Source organism: Ascidiella aspersa, chromosome 8 (genome assembly GCF_963924565.1).
Source record: "Ascidiella aspersa chromosome 8, kaAscAspe10.2, whole genome shotgun sequence".
In the NCBI taxonomy this organism is placed as follows: domain Eukaryota; kingdom Metazoa; phylum Chordata; class Ascidiacea; order Phlebobranchia; family Ascidiidae; genus Ascidiella; species Ascidiella aspersa.
In genome coordinates this window covers 51,709-73,540 of record NC_139454.1, presented here as the reverse complement: position 1 = coordinate 73,540, position 21,832 = coordinate 51,709, and the positions used below count along the sequence as shown (strand labels likewise).

General features: G+C 42.1%; 1 protein-coding gene across 1 annotated transcript; it reads left to right on the top strand.

Annotated features, from left to right (window-relative positions):
- Positions 1 to 8,080: 8,080 nt before the first annotated feature.
- Positions 8,081 to 20,188, top strand: LOC146134724 (uncharacterized). Its single transcript, XM_083394971.1, has 15 exons — positions 8,081 to 12,854; positions 12,958 to 13,000; positions 13,313 to 13,545; positions 14,070 to 14,639; positions 14,727 to 14,778; positions 14,954 to 15,059; positions 15,325 to 15,462; positions 16,975 to 17,322; positions 17,549 to 17,691; positions 17,751 to 17,781; positions 17,875 to 17,972; positions 18,031 to 18,291; positions 18,350 to 18,544; positions 18,612 to 18,705; positions 19,293 to 20,188. The coding sequence occupies exons 1-15, from the start codon at positions 10,396 to 10,398 to the stop codon at positions 19,505 to 19,507; spliced, it is 4,986 nt and encodes a 1,661-aa protein (XP_083251097.1). The 5' UTR covers positions 8,081 to 10,395; the 3' UTR covers positions 19,508 to 20,188.
- Positions 20,189 to 21,832: the final 1,644 nt, after the last annotated feature.

The window sequence follows — 21,832 nt, the reverse complement described above, 5'->3', positions numbered from 1 at the left end:
ATGTAATAACCGCAAGACGGCGGTAGAGAACCTGATCAATTGTGCAAAAAATTAACAAATGATACTACCTAATATATAATATAACCTTATATAGCATCATTGATTTAAGCATTACCTATGCAATGACAGACATAAACATCACAACAATAAATACGTGGTGAAATACACTTGTATTGTCGGGTTATACTTTCAAGCATGTTTATACCAGCTATTTAACAATTGAATCGCACAACTTTCTGGTTAAAACTGGGAGTTTATTGAAATTAATTAACATTCAGAATAGGCTTTACTTACCAATATAGCGGCAGCTTTGCGACAAAAACGTGAATTGATATTGTTAGCAGTAGGCATTTCGTTAGTTTTTTAACTTAAATCGTCAATTTGTACTTGTGTACTGCCACCTTGTGGTCACTAAACGGCTTGTAATATTCGGGTTTAAATTCCACTAGATGTCGCAATTAGTTTGCAAACTTTCTCCAAACATCGGGGAGCGATAAATAAGCTTAACAGTTCTAAAGCTGCTTACAGTGGTAGAGCCAAAAGTCAAATGTTAATCTAATTCAGTACCCTTACTGCAGTAAATCAGGTCGAATAGTCAGCTATTACTTTATTATTTCCGCGTATTTGTATAGTTTGTCAAACCAAACAGGTATTTAATCAAATGTAATAATGTTGCAGGCCTCTATACAAGTATTATTGGAAGTTTCTTAACACATACAGTATAAAGTACGATTTTGAAATGAGAATCTCTAAGTTGTTGTAATTCTGTTTGGATTACAACAGTGGTCATTGTGTAATTTAGTTGAAATAAAAAAATTGTGTTATACCTAGGTGAATTGTGGTGTGGATTGTGGCACAACTTAACAACAGGTTTAGTGTCACTAGATAGCATAGCAGTTAACCCAAACATATATAGTTGCCAAAAAAAAAAAATTGAATAATCTAATCTGTATATTAAATTACAACAACAAAATATAAAGGGTTTTTAGATGTTAGTTTGTATTAAGTGTAGTAGTAGAAAGTAAATGATATCAATTTTGTGTTTGTTTTCTTAAAAAAAGATTTTTGTTATGCTGAAATTTCCTCACTTTAAGATTTACCTGTTTGACTAAAATCAAAAGAATATGCAGGATTTAGGTAAATTACCGTTAAAAATAAATAACTTGAACATTTGCAGATCAATATTTTGTAAGTTGTGTATTTTAAAAAAAATACTTTTTATGTGTAGCTGTATGGTACAGTTTATGTATCCGCAACTTACCTTAGGCCACACTTTGTTTATTCGGATTAAAACAATTTGTTTGTTCGATCTGGTAACTTGAAACATCCTTTTAAGTAGCAGTTGTTTTTTTAATCATTAATTTACATAATGTCATGCATTTGAATTTTTTAGTACATCTTGTGTTTTTGAATATACACAATGTTTATGTGGTAATGGTTTCTGATCATCTTAAGTTCTTACTTGGTTTTGATGCAATCTGTTGTATAAATTTACATATTTCAGGCGGATCACTCTTTCTTAAGTTTGAAATAGTAAAACTGCAGATATTGCTGGTTTTTTCGATGAATTTTTCAATAGTTACAATTTTTCAATACTTATCTTTTTTCGAAAGTTTTTTACATCAATCATTAAGCAGTCCAAGTGGAAAAAACACAGCATTATAGCAAGACTGTAATAACATATTTTTAAATACAATGACAGCATTTGTAGAAAGTTACACAAAGGAATAAAAGCTTTTGAGTTAACAACAAATACATAATTTTGAAACTGTGTAACTTGTACGGAAGTATGTAGATGCTCATATTTTAATGAAGTTGTGTTTTACTAAAAGTATCACATTTTTAAAGTAAAAAAAATGTTTTACCTGTATATTAAAAATAGTAGGTACCCAACACTACAGTGTAAATAAAAAATATAACTTTAATTCATATATTAAAGTTTACTGAATACAACCAATTCAGACCAGACTGAAATCAATGGCAATGTTTAATATTTGTTGGTTTACCATGCTAGTTGAGGTGCTAGTGGGTTGTAATAGCTGGCGGATCAAGTGTGACAACTAATAGGTAATGTATGAAGAACTAAAATTAGCCTGGCTGGCAAACACTTGTCATTGGCCTGAGGCAAGAATGCGTCTAGCCGCTTCTACAAGGAACGCCACAACCATGTTTGCTGACACCGCTTAAGGTAGCTGTGTGGTTGAAGCCACCGACACAATACCACTACTTCGCCTGAATTTGAATCTATTTAAATGTAAATGCGGCGATTTAAGTTGAAGTGTTAGCGTTGTTTGCTTTGTGGTTCTTTTAATGTTGTGTATTAGGGACGGTTTTTGAGCTCGATAGTGACGGTTAATGTGCAGCGGCATGCATGGGCAGGTTGCTTGCGTAGTTAGCGCTGGCAGCTTGCCAAACAGGATGCACGGCCATTATTTATAGCGCAGATTGACAGTTAGCGTCCGCCCAATGCTCTGCCCGTAATTAGTGGCTTTTTGAGGCAGACGCCGCCGATTTCTGGACGGGAAATGTTTCTCTGATTTATGTCTAACTTGCTGAAGTGGAGACTTGCTGTAGTAAGGCTGGTCAACGAACGTTTTGTTTTGTCTTTTTTACGACGACGATCGTTTATTTTGCGACAGATTGAGTGAAGTGCCATCTAGCTTCAAAACTGCTTAGAACTGCTGTGGTTTTCACCAAAAAATATTTCTGAGTCTGTTGTTTTAATTCTCACAAATTACGAGGTTTTAAAAATGCAAATTTTTAATAATAAAAGGTTCCAGGTTTATTTTTAGAAGGTGTTTTTAGTCGGTGGTGGGCCAGCTCCCACCAGTTTGTGGTGAGATGCGAAGAAGTTACGATGAGTATGACGTCGTACATTGTTCAGCGGTCTGCTGATGAATTATTCAGTCGCTGTTGAGATCCACCGAACCACTTGGATATCACCGACAACTCCGGGGTGTAAACTAGGATTTCAAGTTTGCTAACTTCTGCGTCCCGATAATAACGTGATATTTGTTTCGCTGCACTGATGGGGTTCGTTGCATTCAAACTTTTTACGCCAAACACTGTTGGTGGGCAAACTGACTGTGACGTAATCATGTGACGTAATCTTAGCAGGTGTGTGTCTGTACTTATATCCCTGCGTGTTGCTGTATGTCTGCGCTTTTATTAGTTGTGTATCTGTATTAGGTTTTGTGTGCCTGTAAGTTTTAAGTCTGTGTATCTTTGGGTGTTTGTCTTTAGGTGTGTGTCTGTCGGTTTGTGTTTGTAGGTATGTGTCTGTAGGTTTGTGTCTGTATTTGTAAGGGCGTGTTGTTCTATGCCTGTATGTTTTGAGTTTGTGTGTCTTTGTTTGTGTGTCCGTAGTTTGTGTATTTGACCTTGTTATTGCAGTTCTTGGACGTCGAAGTTGCGCAACAATGGCTTCGCGTGTCGTCGGACAATCGCGTCTAGACGCGGTTTCTTGTCTGGACGCAGATGTTGATCGCAACTCACAACCTGACGTCGTTTCGTTTTGTTGCAAAGTGCTTACATTGATTGTTAGGGTGGGCTAATATGGCCACTGGGGCAGTTTTGAGCCAACAGACGTCAACACTGTTCCATAAATATACTTTGATTTACAGCCTTAGCTTGTACAATAATCCCGACCTTAAACATTTGATTTGCATTTCTACATTCACCTTGGTTTAAACGGTGACGAAATATGTGAAGTGCGCTGGCAAGCATTCATCGGCTTCGAATGCTGCTTCACATCCCATGCTTACATTTAGTGGCGCCAGTCCAAGTTGTTAGCTATAAGGTGAAATGATGAATGGCCAGGTGCTGCAGCTGCTTCTAACCTTAATGACTCGTTTAATTGTGAGTTGATCAATACCAACCTGAAGATGCTGAATATTCAGTCAGATGGCCCACAGTATTTATCAGAGAAGTAACAAAACACGAAAATAACGGTTTTTACATTTAAAGGAATATCGTTGCTTAAAAAAGGCTGTTTGCACTTTTAATTCAATTATAACTTATTGATTGTTTTAAGAAATATTGATAAAATATCTATAGAGTTTGTGAAGCGCAGTAAATCTGTTGAAAGTATGAGATCGGTCATTGCGACGAATTTCTTCACGTTTTGTAGTTGGAAGTTTTGTGAAACAACTCACAGTCGAGTTTCTTGGAACGTTTAAGAAACCCGCTTTTAATGCGATCCTTGAAGCGTCGATTGTCGCCCTCGGGCGTATTGTTGCCGCGCTGGTGCGCATTGTTGAGTGCATGACGTCATAAAGCGACAAGGCGATCAGGAGGGACGGAAAGTGTCTGACTTTGACGTCACACAGGGCATTGTCGCAGACGTGAAACTACAATTGAGATGTTCTTCTATTGTTTTGGTGCTCGGTCACGGTCGGATGCACCCGGTCGGACCTGTATGCCTGTTTACTGTGGGTTGGGGTTGTTGGGTGAAGGTTGGGGCTAGATGGTGGGTGAATGTGGGGTTATTTGGGTGAACGTGGTTAAGTGTGGGCCGCAGGGAACTTGCTAGTTTTCCTACGAGGTAAAATGACAAAACGTGCTCCTTCGAAGTTTGTTTGAAGCTGGTCAAGGTTTCTTGCAAAAGTTCTACTTGAATGCGGTTTAAGTTTTGTTAGAGTGAGTTGTTGGCAGTGGAACGTTTTTGGCAGAACCCGACTGAAGGAGTTGGATTATAATCCCACTATCATCTAGAGTTAGATTCTATACCGCTGAGTTAGTAGATCGTCGTAGTTCGGCCGATGCACCCGGTCGGACTCGTGTGCCTGTGTACTGTGGGTTGGGTAAATGCTGGGGTCGGTTGGGTGAATGTTGGAAATGTGGACCGCAGGTAACTTGATAGTTTGACGAGGTAAAATGAAGCAATAAAACGTGCTTCTTCGAAGTTTGTTTGAAGCTGATCAAGGTTTCTTGCAAAAGTTTGATCTTAAGGGATTTAAGTTTGGTAATAGCGAGTTGTGATGACCTTTCCGACTTGAAGAGTTTGATCATAAATCTCACAATCAGCTAGAGTTGTATTCTTTACCGCTAAGTTAAGTTAGAAGAGCGTCGTGATTTGACCGAGGTCGTGAGTTCGAATCCCACATACGCACAGCTGAAAGCTAATGTAATACACACAATGCAACTTCGTTTGAAACAAGCAACAGATGTTATTCCTTTATCCTCCTTATAAATGCTAAGTCGTTCCTAGACTGCGAGTTACAAATTTCCAGACAGACAAAAGGAAATTTAACCCGCGCTGTCAGGAATGTATGCGTCTTTTGAAAGCGTCATATTATTGTGACGTATACCAAGCGTTATTGTGAGTTTTGTGACGTCAAATGTATTGTAGTTTGCCGAGACGCTGTATAGCGAAGGCCCGTGTTGATTATTCTGTCTATTTTCGATTTTAACGTAGTTTTAGAGAAGCCACAATACAAACATTGGAATCAAGTCTCAGCGAGTTATCTGCACATTTACGATCGTCCAGCAAAGTTCATTATGTGTACTTGTGTGTCTAGTTATTATGTGTGTTGTGTACTTGTGTGTCTAGTTATTATGTGTGTTGTGTATTGTGTGTCTAGTTATTATGTGTGTTGTGTACTTGTGTGTTTAGTTATTATGTGTGTTGTGTACTTGTGTGTCTAGTTATTATGTGTGTTGTGTACTTGTGTGTCTAGTTATTATGTGTGTTGTGTATTGTGTGTCTAGTTATTATGTGTGTTGTGTACTTGTGTGTCTAGTTATTATGTGTGTTGTGTACTTGTGTGTCTAGTTATTATGTGTGTTGTGTACTTGTGTGTTTAGTTATTATGTGTGTTGTGTACTTGTGTGTTTAGTTATTATGTGTAGGTTGTGTGAACTTGCTTCTTGTGCTACTTTAGTCTCGGGTGTTGTTCTGTTTATTTATATTTGTCAGATATGAACGTATTATCTCAATGCAGAGAATGTCAAGTTACTTTTCTCCCAGCGCGCGCTCTCCCGCCACCAAATTGCTCCCTAATCCAGACGCAGCGCAATTTCTCCCGCAAGTCTTGTTTGGACAATTCGTAATCTCGTCTCCATCTCCACTTTATATCTGCCCACCATCTCGCTTCAAAAGCTCCTTCTAATTCACATCCAAACTGTTTATTTGGACTCCTCATTATTTCCAACTCACTTTAATCGACGCCCGTTTCCACCTAATGACGAAGCAATGACGTCATGCGTTGAATAGAAATGGTTACGTCACTGCTTTGTATACCGTCGCTAATGAATTGTAAAGCTTATTTGTTGTTGTTACAAGGACGATTTCCAGAGGTCTAGGGTTCGAATCCCAGAAAACCGCTTAAACCGCCTAACTTTGAATCAGTTTTCCAAAAAAGGTTTGTAGGAAACGCAGCCTTGAACAAAAAGCAACAAAGCTACTTCGACGTCACAGATCTGATTGTGACGTAATATTGTTGTACCTGCGCGGTTGTTGCGCGTTTCTCGCTGCGCCAGGCAGCATAGTGTGACGTCATAATAAGGTTTGGAAAACTTTCCAGGTGCAGAAATAAATCGCGCTGTTCAGTTTTGCTTCGGCCAGTTGTTAAAGCTGTTAACAAAAATGTTCGCACCTTGATTGAATATTACAAAGTTCTGCTTCTGGCTTTACCCACCTGGTTTTGAATTCATTTAAACACACACAAGCATAGAAACGAACCCACAAACACGGGCAAAGTGTGGTGGTTTGCGCATGCGCGTCAGCATACGGAGTGACGATGTGTGGCTTCCTTGATGAAATATGAAACTGTTGGGCGGATGCTGTGAGCTCATCCATCTCCGCTCCCACTCTGCTCCTCCCTCTCTCTTCATTAAGAGCAGTTGCTCCTCCCGTGCGCTTGTTACGAATGCAAAGCGACGATTGATGATTGCAATTGTTTCATCTTATCGCGCTTTTTCCTGCCAATTATTCACGGCGCGATATTTGTGCAAATTCGGACTTTGCGAACAATCCGAGTTATTTAAGCGAAACTAATCAGTTTTTGATTTTTTTTTAACTGAAGTTCCCAGTTTTAGGGACTTGTGATCACGTGATTCACAAAACACAAATCGCTCCTATTTTGGAAACAAATGCTGAGCAATATTGCTTTGAACAACTTATAGTAAAACTTGGTTTGAAAACATTTAAAATGTTTGAAATAGAATATCAAGTCATTATTGAGTATTTTTTGAGGACTCATTAAAATCTGCAGATCGGGGACACCCGAAAATATAAATATATGGCATGATATGTATATAGACACGAAGTTTGGTAAAAATAAATTAAAATCGATTTTAGGAAATCGAATATTCCAGAATGAAATATAAAAAGTCAGGTGTGAATTATAGTTGTGGGGTCGTGGGAAGGACGTTGGAACATGTGATTGTGGTCCGTTTTGAATAATCCTTAAATTGTTAGACAAGTTAGTTTGGTCAGGGGCGGATCTTGGGTTTTTGTTGGGGATCATTAGGGTATCTAACTCATTGAGCATGCAAAATAGATCTTCGTGTAGTTCTCGAAATATTGCCATTTATCAAGATGATTTTAAACCGACAAGTTGTGGGTCGTTGGTGTGTTTGGCTGCGCCGAAATGAAAAGTTCGCGCAAAATACAAACAACAATTACAAGGCGTTTAGTTTTTGAGTTGGAGATCTTTTGCTGGCGATCAAGGGTTGTATTTGCACAGATGGTATAATATATCCCAGACTCGCAAGGTGGCAATTATTTGATATAAGTGGGAATCCCTGTAACTTTCCTTGTAAGAATATTCTGTATATGTTATGTTTAAACAATAAAATAGTGGCTTCACGTACAAATGTAAGTCTTTTAAAAAAGCAAGATAAACAAAACGTAGGCCTGTTCCTACATAAGTGCCTTACTGACGTTCATAGTAAACGTTTTCGGTAAAAATATGTGCTGGAAAAGCGTCGCACCTGCGCCGTAATAGTTGCACAAAAATAAAAAAGTTTAGTGGAGTTTAGTCTCGCAGTTAATTGCTTGGTGGACCTGACCCTAGGCCGTATTTTACCAAGGTCTGTCTTACGGGGTTAATTATGATGTATATTTTAAAGACAAAATATCAGGCGTAGCCAGGGGGGGCTGAGGGGCCATGGCCCCCCCAAAAAATTTATAAATATTTTACTCTTAATAATTTGTTTTGTAGCATTTATGAGCAGTACCACAACATTTGATCACAGGCATGCCACACCTTCAATTGTCATGCATTGTTACGTCACAAACGATGTAGTTAATATAATATTTACTATACATTAATGTACTTTTACTACTTTCAGACAGTTTTTGCTCTTTGAATGTTTTTTGAGTTTTGCGTTAACACTCAGTCAGTTGCTGCTCGAAACGGTTTGCTAGCATTGTTACTTGTGTTCGTTACGGCAGTTGATACAATGCTAAGAGCTAAATAAAACATTCCAACTTTTTGGCCCCCCCAAAATTTTCGGCTGGCTACGCCACTGACCGTTAGTAACCCAAAAGGGTATGTTTGTGGCAACATATTTGATGCGTTGGTAATTTTAAGCAAGGAAACTTCGATATGGCTTCTGGCATTACACTTTGCTTGCCAAATAACACTTGATAGTCACTGCTGTATTTTGTCAAGTTAAGATTTCTATTTAAGAGGACATTCTTAGTTATAATTCAAACATTACAAGTGGTTATGTTTTACTTAAAATAATTTTCAAAATAACCAGCGGCGCTCTGGTTGTTTTACGAACCAGCCTTGGTTGTTTTACGCACCAGTCCTGGTTGTTTTACGAACCAGCCCTGGTTGTTTTACGCACCAGCCCTGGTTGTTTTACGAACCAGCACTGTTTTTTTACGAACCAGCCCTGGTTGTTTTACGCACTAGCTCTGGTTGTTTTACGATACAGCCCTGGTTGTTTTACGAACTAGCCCTGGTTGTTTTACGAACTAGCCCTGGTTGTTTTACGAACCAGCTCTGTTTTTTACGAACCAGCCCTGGTTGTTTTACGCACTAGCTCTGGTTGTTTTACGAACCAGCCCTGGTTGTTTTACGCACTAGCTCTGGTTGTTTTACGCACCAGCCCTGTTTGTGTGATGCACCAGCTCTGGTTGTTTTACGAGCCAGCCCTGGTTGTTTTTCCAACTAGCTCTGGTTGTTTTACGAATCAGCTCTGGTTGTTTTACGAACCCGCCCTGGTTGTTTTACGAACTAGCCCTGGTTGTTTTACGCACCAGCTCTGTTTTTTTAAAACCAGCTCTGGTTGTTTTACGAACCAGCTCTGGTTGTTTTACGCACCAGCTCTGGTTGTTCACCAAACTTGCGCCACAATAACACGGCGCCGTCGCTTCCTGCACATTATGACGTAGTCTATCTGCTTCCTGTGCTTTTTCCAGCCATCATATACTACGACGATCAGACAGTTGTGTTTGTGCGTTCGCCGTATCTGCAGTTCTTATTGTTGCTGTATTACTTGCTGTATTACTTGCTGTTGTTGTTATGCCAGTTGTATTTGTTGCTGTGGTTTTTTGTTGTTACATTTAGTGTTGCTTTGGGTTGTTTGTTGCTATGTTAGTTGTAATTATTTATGTAGTAGGTACACATGGCAAACATCTGCAATCACATACGATACAAGGTTTGCCAGATGTTAAACGTAGAAGTGTTCGTTAGTTCGGCTTGTAATAATGCGGTTGTTCTAAGTTGGAAGCTTCAAACTGTTATTTATTTACCATATGCTTGCCGCTGGGTTATGCTTCTGCAGCGAGACGCCCATTGTTCCATCACTATCGCTGATTGTTACGTTACAAAGCTTCCCGTTACGTCACACCTCGCTTTTGCTGACGTTGTGAAGTCGATTATGCGATAACAAAGCAGTTTCGAAAGTTTTCTGGACATCATTCGGCCTTTTGAAGTATTATCACGTGGGTGGTCAGTACTGACGTCATTACAAGCTGCTTAATTGTGACGTAATAATGCCAAGTATCGTGCAGTTTTGTTTAGCTTTGAGCTTTTCATAAGTCAGACTTTTAATCATTTTATGAGGAGTCATAGATAGCACGAGTGTGTAAATATACTAAAATGTGTTAATTCTTCATTTATGTTTTTTCCACTGTACGTTACGTATGCGGGGTTTATCGCCCACTTATTGTGATATAACCTTAATCGGAAAATATTTTCACTTTCTACACTCGATAAGTCGATACATTTGCCAGAGGCTCCAAGTTCTTTGTCAAACAATGCAATTTTTCACTGCTGTTTCAATGCAGCTTAAATATTTATTTAACGATTATGTGTTTTGCTCACAGAAATGTAGTTATTTTGTAAATGAGCCATGAAATATCAGTGTGTGTGTAAATACCCAGTGGAAAGTGGCTTCAGGGACTAACGAGCCAAGCGTTGTGAAAATGTCGCCAAGATGTTGTTTTCGTCGCTAGAAAGCAACCGACCGATGTTGCCCTCACCTTTCAACAACAATGAACCACCGTTGGACCCCTCTGCCCAGGGGGGGTTCTACCAACCCGGGGTAATCCCCCAAACCCCCCTGATGTACCCCATGTTCCCCCCGGCCTCCCTGCTGCCACCTGGTGCCAACGGCATGTTTAATCTACGTTGTATCGCATGTGGAGTGATGTGTAAGTCGATGGTCGACCTGCACCAGCACATAATGCGCAAGCACCTCGCCCCTGACAACTCTGCCGAACCCGAGCGCCCCCCGGTGGTCAGCACACACCGGCCGCCAGTGGGCAGCACGGAGCGAGACTTTCAAATCCCGAAGCCCAACTTCATGATGATGCTCAACAACAACGTGAAAAGTGCTGAGTCACAGCGTCGTGATTCTGTTGACTCATTGATGGGTATGATGCCGCAAGTTTCAGGGGGGCAAGTCGTGATGGGAGCACCGTTCCCACAGGTTCCAACCTCGGTGGCAAACCCGTTCCTAAACTACCAGAACCTGATAAACTCGAATGTGATGCCCCAGCTTCCTTCAGGGGTGAATATGGGGGCTGGGATGAACCCGTACATGGCTTACCCCGGCCTCGCTGTTAACGGGATGCTACCGAGCAGGTTTCCTTATGTTCCTGGGCTTCCACTGGTCGCTCCTTCCACTAACGATGTTGACAACGAACATAAACTGAAGATGCTGTCGTCCAGGATCGGCGATAAAGTCCCGGAGAGGAAGACCAGCTTCGCGGAGCCGGAGTATCCGATGTCGCAGCAATCGCGGCAGGCCGACATGTTGCGTAGGCGGATGTCGGCTCCACTCATCGGACTCAACAACCGCTTCATGCTCTCGTACAACCGATCCAGCAGCGGAGCTCCCAACTTCGAGGCTGTTCCAGAGATGATCGAAGATGTGCAGAGGTCTCGTCACAAGTCGAGGCGGGAATCTGTTCCTGACAAAGCTTCGTCAAGTCGGATCAACGCAAAGTCGATCGAGCAGCACATCAGCAAACTTATTTCCAACAACGAGAAACTTCTCACCAACCCTGTGCTGGAGCGAGTGAAGCCACGCAGAGTGTTCCGACGAAACAGCCTCGACCCGGCCTCATTGTCGTCATATTCGGCAACTTTGAACGGACAAAGCGAGGGATTCGCGGCAAGATTCGACGAAGATCCTTCCAGCAAACCATTCAGCGGACAAACTCCGCCTTTTGCTGTGGACCCTTCCATATTTACGCACGGAATGTCGACTGCAGAGTACAACAAAATGATCCAGCTTCACAGAGCGCCAAACGGAGGTCGACCAGCAGTTCAGGACGACGAATATTCACTCGATTCAAGCGACGGAATCCTCGGTAAACGCTCGATGTCAATATCGTCGAGTCCCAGTTTGCAGAAGAAGGCCCGTCGAAGCACCTTCTTCGAGTGCAGTGATTGTGGGGTGAGGTACAGAAAGGAGGAGAACTATGTGATCCATAAACAAGTTTACTGCAAGTTCCGCAAAGAAAACGGCGCTTTTCCAACAACCTTAAAGTCACCGGTGTTTAAAAGCTCGAAAGCAGACGAGGTTGGACACGCGGAGGAGCGATCGAGTGTGATCCAAGCGAACGTTTCAAGCTCGAGTGAATCCATCCCTGCCATCCAAAGCATCACAAACAGCTTGGGGACTTACACCAAGATCTTGCCTCCTTTCATGAGGAACAACTTCCTCACCGACCCCATGAAGATCCTCCACAACAACGAGCTTTGTCGCACCAAGAGCGCTGATGCTGCCCTCCAGGGATCGCAGAGCAAAGCACAAGAGGAGCCGAAGATCGCGCAAAGCGAAGTCGATAAAGTATCGGAAGAATCGTCCAAAAGTTCGATCCCAACCAACAAGTTACCTCCCAACAAGCGACACATGCATCTACTCAGGTGCTCAGATAAAACTTCCGAGTCTTTGGAGGCAGCTAGTGTAACTATAGCAACCACCCAGGTAACCATAGCAACTGCCCCTGATCCAGCGGTGGAACTCCCGACAACAACATCCGCTGCGATGTTCAGCGAGATGTCGGTTCCAAGGAGCAACTACAAACTTCTCCTGCATCAGATAAGCCTGAGGAATATGCAGGACATCCACAGGATGAACGACTCCTCATTACAGAAGAAGAAAATCCCGGGAAGACGAACATCTTTCGATCACACTCAGGTCTCCGAACCAGGAAAAACTCAACATTTCCGCTCATTCTCAACCTGTACCCCACCCTGTGGGGAACTTTTCGTCCCAAACCGTGTGAAAGCGGATGAGAGCAACAAAGAACCGTTGAAAGCGCTTCACCTCGAGAAACCTCCTCCTGACAAACTCCCAGAGGAACAAGTTGCCCCTCAAGCCAACCTGGAACTAACTGGAAGTCCTCTGGTCAAAAAGATGGACACAATGGTGCCTAATGACAGGTGAGCTTTATTTCTTTGTTCATCTCAATTTATATTTCTTTTGGTCTAAGTATTTATTTTTGTGCTGTCTTTAGTTGGTGTTTTAACAATTTGTATTTTTCAGAAATGTGGAAACCCCCAATGAAAGTTCCAAACCGAAGCCCCAGGTATTGTTTCATTTTGTTTATCGATAAAATAACGGCTTGCGTAGCTTTAAGTGTATTGCTGTTCCGTCTCGGTGGCTTTGCTTAATAGAACAAAGTTGCAACATCCAATAAGAACTTCTAGCTTTACAAATGTTTCTGACACTTTAAACGTTTTTGTGATCTTGTCCTTCTAAACTTGACCAAAGTAATTATTGACTTTCGTTCAATTTAAAAATAGCAGTGTGTTTCCTATAACAAATAGAACTTGCCTCAATAACAAGTTCAGCTGTTGAGCCTAAGCACCACAGAGCATTGATGTAGTTGTACACACAGACTCCGTCATCCACAAACTGCACAACGTCGCTACTCTTCCCTCATCTCCAACCAAGCGTGGCTGCCCGATCATGCGTGACCTTCTGTTGCGTGTTGAACCCTCAACCTTCGTGCACAGAAACGCCACGAGAGGGCAGCAGCAAGCAGGTTTCAACCTACAGTGATTGGGCGGTCTCCGATCCCATATTACTACCCAACGACCTCTCCATTGTGGATGTGCTCAGGGGCTGGAAGTGAGTTGTTTCAACTAGAATTAACAATCAACACGGTCTAATATGGATAAAGTAACAATCAAGAACATCATATTAAAGCAACATTTTTTAAATCACTCGTAAAATTGTAAAGGGTTAACAACAACATTTTTATGTGCAACTAGTTTCTAAACCTGCAAAAATAAGTCAAATTTGGAGCTGAATATTTTTTTGTGTGTTTATTTTTGTAAAATGTAATTGTAAAAAGTCCTTTTCAATATCGGCAATCAAACTGCAAATCTTTTCCATGCAACTAAATATAAAGTTTTGCTCAATCTGATAAAGTTGAGTTTCAATATTTGCTGCGGGAAGTTGTTTTTGCAACGCAACAATCGCTGACGCCCGCGGGCATTGTGACGTAACAGCTTCACGTTTTCGTCGATAATTCGCTGGAAATGTCAACAAAGTCAGATTAACATATTTGGCTTGTGATTATCTCGACGTTGACACGATTCCTCCACCAACTTAACGTTACATATGCAAGTAAAGGTGCCGGTTGTTCGCAGGAAACCCAAGGCCGGGGATCGAAGTTCCATCTCGACAAACTGCGCAGATTCATCACAACTTATTTCAACCGACAACAAATCGTACGAAGCCGCAAAGTCCGACATCGGGGGTGGCGAGGGGGGTTTCCCGGCTCACAAGGCCTCCGGTTCCTGTGGGGCGACCATTCCTGTGGTCCAGTCCTCCCCCCTGGCCAAGTGCGCCGCGGGGGTGTACGCTTTCTGCCAGCACCAGGTTTCCGGGGATTCCCCTGCAATGCAACTGGGAATCCAACCAAGGCCCGAGGTTGGAAACCCGTTGAAACGGCGTTCCCCGAGCACAACACTTCCGCTCAGCGAATCAGAGAGTTCGGATGCAGAAAGAACAACTCCTGGCTCCAACCCTCTTCCAATAGACCCTGGTTCCAACGGCGCCCCTGGTTCCAACGCCGCCCCTGGTTCCAACGGATCCCCTGGTTCCAACGTCGCCCCTGGTTCCAACGGCGCCCCTGGTTCCAACGGTTCCACTTCTCATTTTGGCGGGAAAACCAAGCGACGTAAAACGAGACGCGAAAGAAACGCCGCTTCGCCCAGGTTCGAATTCATTGTTTGAAAACCAATAACTGTTTATGACGTAATACACGCGATTGTGAATTGATAATTCCCTTTGTTGGTTAACAGAGAGCAGCGACGGTCGCTCCACAACAGAAGCCCATCGTCGCCGAAAGCCCAGGTGAGTGACTACGAGTTCTTAGCGACTTCAAATATTTAAGTTCCTCTATGTGTCTGTGTGCCACCAGATGTTCCGATAATCGTGGCATAACAAACCCCCTAAAACATGACGGTGGGCAGGGGTGTGTCAATGCACAGTTGCATCTAGTGTAAGTTCTGTGTGTCTGTGTGCTCAGGCCGTCCACCACGGAGCTCCTTGCAGCAGCGACACGGATGAGCAGTTGAGGGGGTGTTCGCTCTGCAGCATCAAAGCGGGGAGACCTGACCTTGTGCCTGACCTTGGTGAGTTGTACAACGGTTCGTGTTGCCTGTGCTACGCGCACAACGGTTCGTGTTAAAAAGAGTGCGAATTCGGTAATATTTATTTGAAATGATTAAAGGTAGAATAACCACATAATTTAGATCGATATGTTCGCCCTGCTTAAACAAATAACACAAAATGTGAAGATCATTGTTTAACTACCGACCTAGGATTGTCTCACAAAGTTGTTATCTTCTGTAGTTAAGCGCAACATACACATGGTTAGTTTGTTTTTTGTTGTTCCAGGGACGACGTGCCAGCCGTGCCAGGCCGCCCAGGGCGCCAGCGGGACTTCCCCTCGGCCCAAACGTCCTTCAGTTTCCACCCCGATGAAGTTTAGTTCCCCCCCGCCCCACAACACAACTTACCTGGACAGAACCAGAGGTGAGAGGATTAGTAAAGGGGGGTCTTTGCGCAAAGCCTATTGTAACCGAGCATTGCTCATCCAGCAGTTTAATGATATTAAAACTGCCTGATTAGCAATTCTTTTTTAGTTTTTGTTGAGAAATTATTTCATGACCACAATGGAATGTGGCAACACAATTAACAACAAGAACAAATGTAACTTAACGAGAATGCGAAACTTGTGCAAACCAAGTGTTTTTGTGGTAAGCGGGAATTGTCCTAAGATTTCCACCAGGTTTTATCCCCAATCAGAATTACAATTTAGTTAAAAATGCAACCAGCCGCTTTTAGAAGATCTCATATTTAGTTTAGAGCTGTTACATCACAAGTCAAAGCGCGATGTTTCCACTCCCCAATGTGACGTCATAATGCACAATAACAATCTTCCTGCGACACGCGTTGCACGTTCGGGAAATCCCCCGATTAGTTGCTGGTTGTTTACGAGGTATTATTGCGTCACAATGGGGTTGTGACCCCGGAACTTCCTGTAGTGACGTCATAATGCTTTAAACCCGCGAAGTTTTACATCAGCTTGATTTGTTGGTGATTTTTTTTCGTTTTTTTCTCGTGCAAAAGTCTTGAAACAAAGTGAGCACATTTCACCTCGTTACAGCAATGATTAACGTTCAGTATTTATGCAATGGTCTTCAATTTGACAACAGAATATAGAAACGATTTGTCCCCATCTTACGTTTTTTAAACTTGTATGTTTCTAAAAAAAAGTTTGTCGTCGAAAAAATATTTCCTTTATAAAATTTCGATAAAATCTCCAGTTGGTTATTTTCTGCGATGCATCTAGTCCGGAATAAAGCAATACACAAGTTGGTGAAATGGGAAGATGTTTGTGCTTTACACGAAAATATTTGTGGTTGAACAGAAAGCAGCTGAACACACGAATGTATTCACACAAAGCAGACATCACTTCCACTGTGTCGTTAAACAATCTCCAGAAGCAAAATCCGGCACCTCCCTGTACTTTACAACCCGCTGTGGCGTTACTAAAGGAACGGGTTAAACCGGATAAAAACAAAACTTTCAACTTTATTTATTACATATCCAAAAATTTCGTTGGGGCAACAAGCTAAGTCGCCTCATTTAGAATTTCAATTTGTGTCAAAAATTTCCAGTTCGTCGGCTTTTTTAAATCCTATTTGAGTTTTAAGGAACATAAATAAACTGAAAGATAGAAATTAACTGAGCAATGAAAATCAGTTTCCTTAATTTTTTTGTGGTGATATAAATGAACAAACCCCAAAACACACTTCATGATTCTTTCCATATTTTCGAGAATAAAGCTCAACATCTCCACCTAGTGATTCTTACGATTTAAAATAAAGCCTTTTTATGTTATTTTTAACCTTTCTCTTTGTTGTGACGAAATGTGGATTTTATCTTATGGCTTTGGTATGTTTTTACCATCATCGAAGTTCAGAACCTTTTGATCAAGTTCCGAGGGTTTATGGTTCGAATCTCACCTTGTCCTTGTTGCAGCTTCGACGGGTTCCACTCAGCATTGGGTGGTTTCCCCGACTCCCCAGGGGGTGTTCCGGTACCCCTCACCCACCAGGACCCCCAGTGAAGTATTCAACGACGACCCCGACCACCCTGGAACCTCAGGAAGCGCGCCTGTCCCCTCAACCAAGCCCCAGGTGTCGCCCCCAGTGAGCCCCTCCCTTGCCGAGGTCGTTAGTGAGGTCATGAGGTCAGCTGCCATGCAATCGAAACGTCATCAGAGGAACAAGATTACGTCATCACGACCTCTGCACCCGCGCGGGGAAAGCCCCTTTCACCCACATGGGGTTGGGGAAATACCCCTGCACACAGCGGGGTTCGGTGGAGGTCAGTCGAAGTAAAACTTGGTTTAGTAATTGATAAAAACACAAATTGGTGATTTAAAGTTCCAATTTGCTCAGGTTTTCATCGCATCCTTATTATTCCCGCCATTGTATTAAACACACTCGTTTGTTTGAAGCTGTTGGCTTGCTAACTTGTTTTCCTGAATAAAACTTTTCAGTCGCGTAAATATTGTTTGTTTCGTGAAGATGTAAACTCCCATTGTTGTTAGGAGGAGGGACAATGGAATACATTCTCCCCTGGACGACCGGCCCCCGCCCCAGTTCCTCACCCGGGGAGAAACCCTGGTTGCGAACCGACCCCCAGATCACCCTCACCCCGGCGACCCCAACAATGGAACCCACCCCCCTACAAGTATGTTCAACTAATTTGTTCATTTATACAAAATAATTCTAACTTGTTTTGTCTTTCAGGACGAACAAGAGAAGCAAGTTTCTTTTTGGGGTAAGTCCCTTGTCGTCACAAACAGCACTGTTAAAATGTTTTTGTCGGTCGAAGAAGCTTTTTGAATAAACCACTTTTTTATTTTCAAATTAGAATCGAGGAAGAAATCGCCTCCAGTGGATGACGTCTCGGAATCTGGTGACGTCACTGATTCATCCGATGATGTATCGAGTGAGGGCGAGCACGTTGGGGTGAGTATGACGTCATTCCTCCGCAAGTACTGTGACGTCATAGTGTGTATTATTGCAGGAGGGTGACGCAACAATGGGCTTCGCGGCGCGCCCGTTTCGCTGTAGCGAATGCAAAGTGGCTTTCAGGATCGGCGGCCATCTTGCAAAACACCTGAGGTCAAAAGGTCACACCGTTGCCATGCAGAAAAAGACTCTAAACAGACTCAAGCAGCAACGCCTTGCGACATCGAGTGGCGAACCTGTTGGCGGGTGTGACCCCCCGGAAACGGGGGTGCAGAACGGTGACGTCATCAACACAATCGCAAACAAAAGTAGCGAGGTATGTTGCTTATATGTTTGTATACCGAACCCACTTTCACAACGAACCTACTTTCCAGTTTCTTGCCGCCAGCGAAGTCCTGGCTCGGTCTCAAGTCCGCGCTTTGTTCGAGGGAAACGAAGAATACGCTTGCGTTCCACCTCAGCACCTCGATGACGTCTACAATGACGTCACTAGCTATGACGTCACCCCCGGATCGCACGACCCGAGGCCGTTCAAGTGTCTCGCATGCAAAGTCGCCTTCAGGTTTCAGGTAACTTTATTGTTCTGACGTTCCAATATGACAATGAGCATTGTTACGTCATAGTGGTTGTGTTCAGGGTCACCTCGATCGTCACTTCCGGTCGAACTTGCATTTAATCGCGGTCGGACATTACGAGCACGGCAGCGACACCCAGCGGAACAGCGACGGAGGTTTGTTTCGTCACAATTTAGTGATTGTCAACATTTTCATTACCTTCTATTTGGAAAATAAAGTGCGGCAAGAATTTCGACGATTTTTACATGTTTAAACTAAATAGGCGAAAACAGTTAAGTTCACCATTTGCTTCTATTTAAATAAACAAAGTTGCTCCCCTGTGGAAATTAACGAGTAGAATGAAGTCCTGCTAAACCTGCTTCTTTGAGCGCTGAAGTAATAAATATAAGCACTACTTAAAAACGCTTACTCTTCATAAACAAACTTTTTCCCGGCGAAATCAACTGAAGCATGAAATTAGAGCGAAACTTGGCTTGTAAAAACAATTTCACCAATGTTGAGTTATTATTACAAACACTAAATATTCACTTGATTACGATCGCTTACACCCCCCCACTCAACTGGTAGGGAATATCCCCTTAATTGTCAACGTCAGGATTTTGAAGTGATTGAAGAATATTCTCAACGCTTAAGAATTAATATAAACTTGTGTTTCTAGCACAACCTCAGTGAAAGCTAATCTTACTTTTATTTTTTTACGATCGCGTTAATCAACCCTGTGACGTATTAACGTGTATTTCAGGTTCTGCACGCTTGAGTGAACATGAAGCGGACCCAGTAGCGCCCCCTAACGGTATCTCATCTCCACACAATTTACCGCATGGTGGCGTAAATCTGGCGAGTAACGGTTACGCCACCAAGCGGACAAAATGCGACGACGTCGGTGGACGCAAGATGGCACTAGACGCACAAGAGTCTGTGACGTCATCTGTTCACGCTCTGGTGACTCCGCTTTAGCGACACCGTGTGGTTTTCCTACCTCGTTTAACATTAAAAAAAAATTTTCAAAAGTTGTTTTCCCGCGACTTTTATGACGGAACAATGTCCAAATTCCAAAATAATTTTTTGCCAATAATGACGTAATAATCGCCACGAAGATGATTGGTACAGTCCTACAGGGACACCCCCTAAAGTTCATATTATTGGTGCCCCTACTTTTCTGGTACTTGCATTCCTTTATGACGTCACCGGTGCTTTCATGACAATCGTCTTCCGTATGTGACGTCACAACTAACTGCTGTTCGAACAGCTTCATTTAATATTGCCATTAAATTGTTTGCCTCGGATTTGTGCAATGTTTCATCGAATCACGTTTTGTTGCTTTTTGATCGCATTATTATTATATTGTTGTTGTTATTCGCCATAGTTTAATCACGAAACCTGAATTATGATTTAACCACTTTTTGCCACAAGATCGTCTTTAAGTAAAAGTTCCTTTTAAGGTGCGGTAATGTGCCTTCGTTTTATTCTGGTTTAAAGCTCAATGAAATCTTTCAACAAGTTCCTTTTTTTCAATCCTTGAGTTCCCGCGCTTTTTGAGCTTGTGACGTTCTGCTCTCTGATTGGTTCCTCGGTGGTGATATTCTTGTTATACCCCAAGAGATTTTTTTGTGTGTTTTTTGATGCAGTTCCTCGTCATAATAAAACGGTTTAGAGAAATGAGAGTTGCCTTTGACCAGTGTTTAGTTTTGCTCGGTGGTATAAGTAATGGACCCAGAACGGCGTTGGTAAATATTCTAACTCGTTTTCAAAAACAAAACTTTACATTGCCGATTTGATATGTAAGAAAATTATTTCACTTTCACCTCTGCTTTTAAACAGGCTAGAACACAGAGGATTTTATTCAGTCACTCTAAAAACACTCTTGCTTGATAAAACTAAACATGTGTGCCATAATAACTATTTCCTGGGAGAACTGTTCAACTTTTGATAAATTAGAGGCAGGTTTGGGATCATTGGGCGCAAATTAATTTAAATTATTCGTCAGATTCGTCGCGGCCTTCCATTGTCCCAAACAATGACCTTCAATTGCCCTTGGCTCGTTCTTGTTGGAATGGCGATAATCTCGCGCCCATAAACCATCGTTAAAATGACGCGAAATAAATTAGAACTTGACAGATTTAATGCTAAATAAACTTTCTGGAATGTCGCCATTGTTTGATCACAACCGCGTCGCCAATTGTGACGTGTACAAGGTGGAGTTTGTCACGTCGGCATGCTCTAACACCGACGCCGAATTAGGGTATTATAGCGATTCCCAATACACCGTCGTAAAACGCCAGCGCCTTGTTTATCAATTGCGTCGTTGGGATTTTACATTTTGCGCAAGCGAACACAATTGAAGCCTTTAGCCAGTGGTTCCCAAACTTTTTTGGCTCGCGGCACACTAAAAAATCTTAAATATTCCGCGGCACACTTTTAACAGAACAACATCAGAGTAATTTTACAATCGCCTCAACACACGACAAACTATATGTCAATGTCTCAAAATTAATATTTTTATTAAATAGTGCGCGTTTAAGTCTAAATTGCTTGCTTGTTTACCAAAGTTTCGCGGCACACTTGACAATCTCTCGAGGCTATAGCAACCTGTGGGGTCAACCGGGTTTATCGGGGAATACCCTCGTCATAATCACGTGGTTTGTGACAACATAATTATCGTCATCTTGCCTGTAATCACACCGTTTTAATTGCTTGTCACAGCGCTGTGTGAAAGTTTGTATTGTGCCGAGATATAGATTCGCGCAAGCTTCATTCTCACTGTTGTGTTGTAATTTAGTGACTCACTCGGTGAATTATACACAAGTGTGGAGCAGGCGTTGTATAGCGAGCGGGCAGCGTTTAGCATCAGGAAATAAGCGCGACTAACAACCTTCTCCACCAGGGAGCATTAACATGAGATAGGGTTAAAACACGCAAGGCAGAAGGTAAACGTCTTTTGTTTGTGTAGTTTGTATAATAAGTATTTGGTAAGTATAGGTAAGTATAAAGGCAAATGATTAGTTAATTTAAATTTTAGTTATGCTACCCAAAAACCTAGTTTTCCCGAGAAAAAGAAGGCAGGATTTCATAAAATTAGGCAAGACTCCACTGGGAGCCAGTTACCTTATTCAAACAGAAATGACGAGACAATGGCGAACTTCTGTTTTTCAACGCTAGGGGCTTCGAACAGTGTAGCGCCCCTGGTGTCAAGCAACTTAAAATGCATCTTTTAAAATTGGTTTTCGTTGTTGCTAAGCGATGGTGACTTTTGCGCATGCGTGGAAATTTAATGAGTTTATT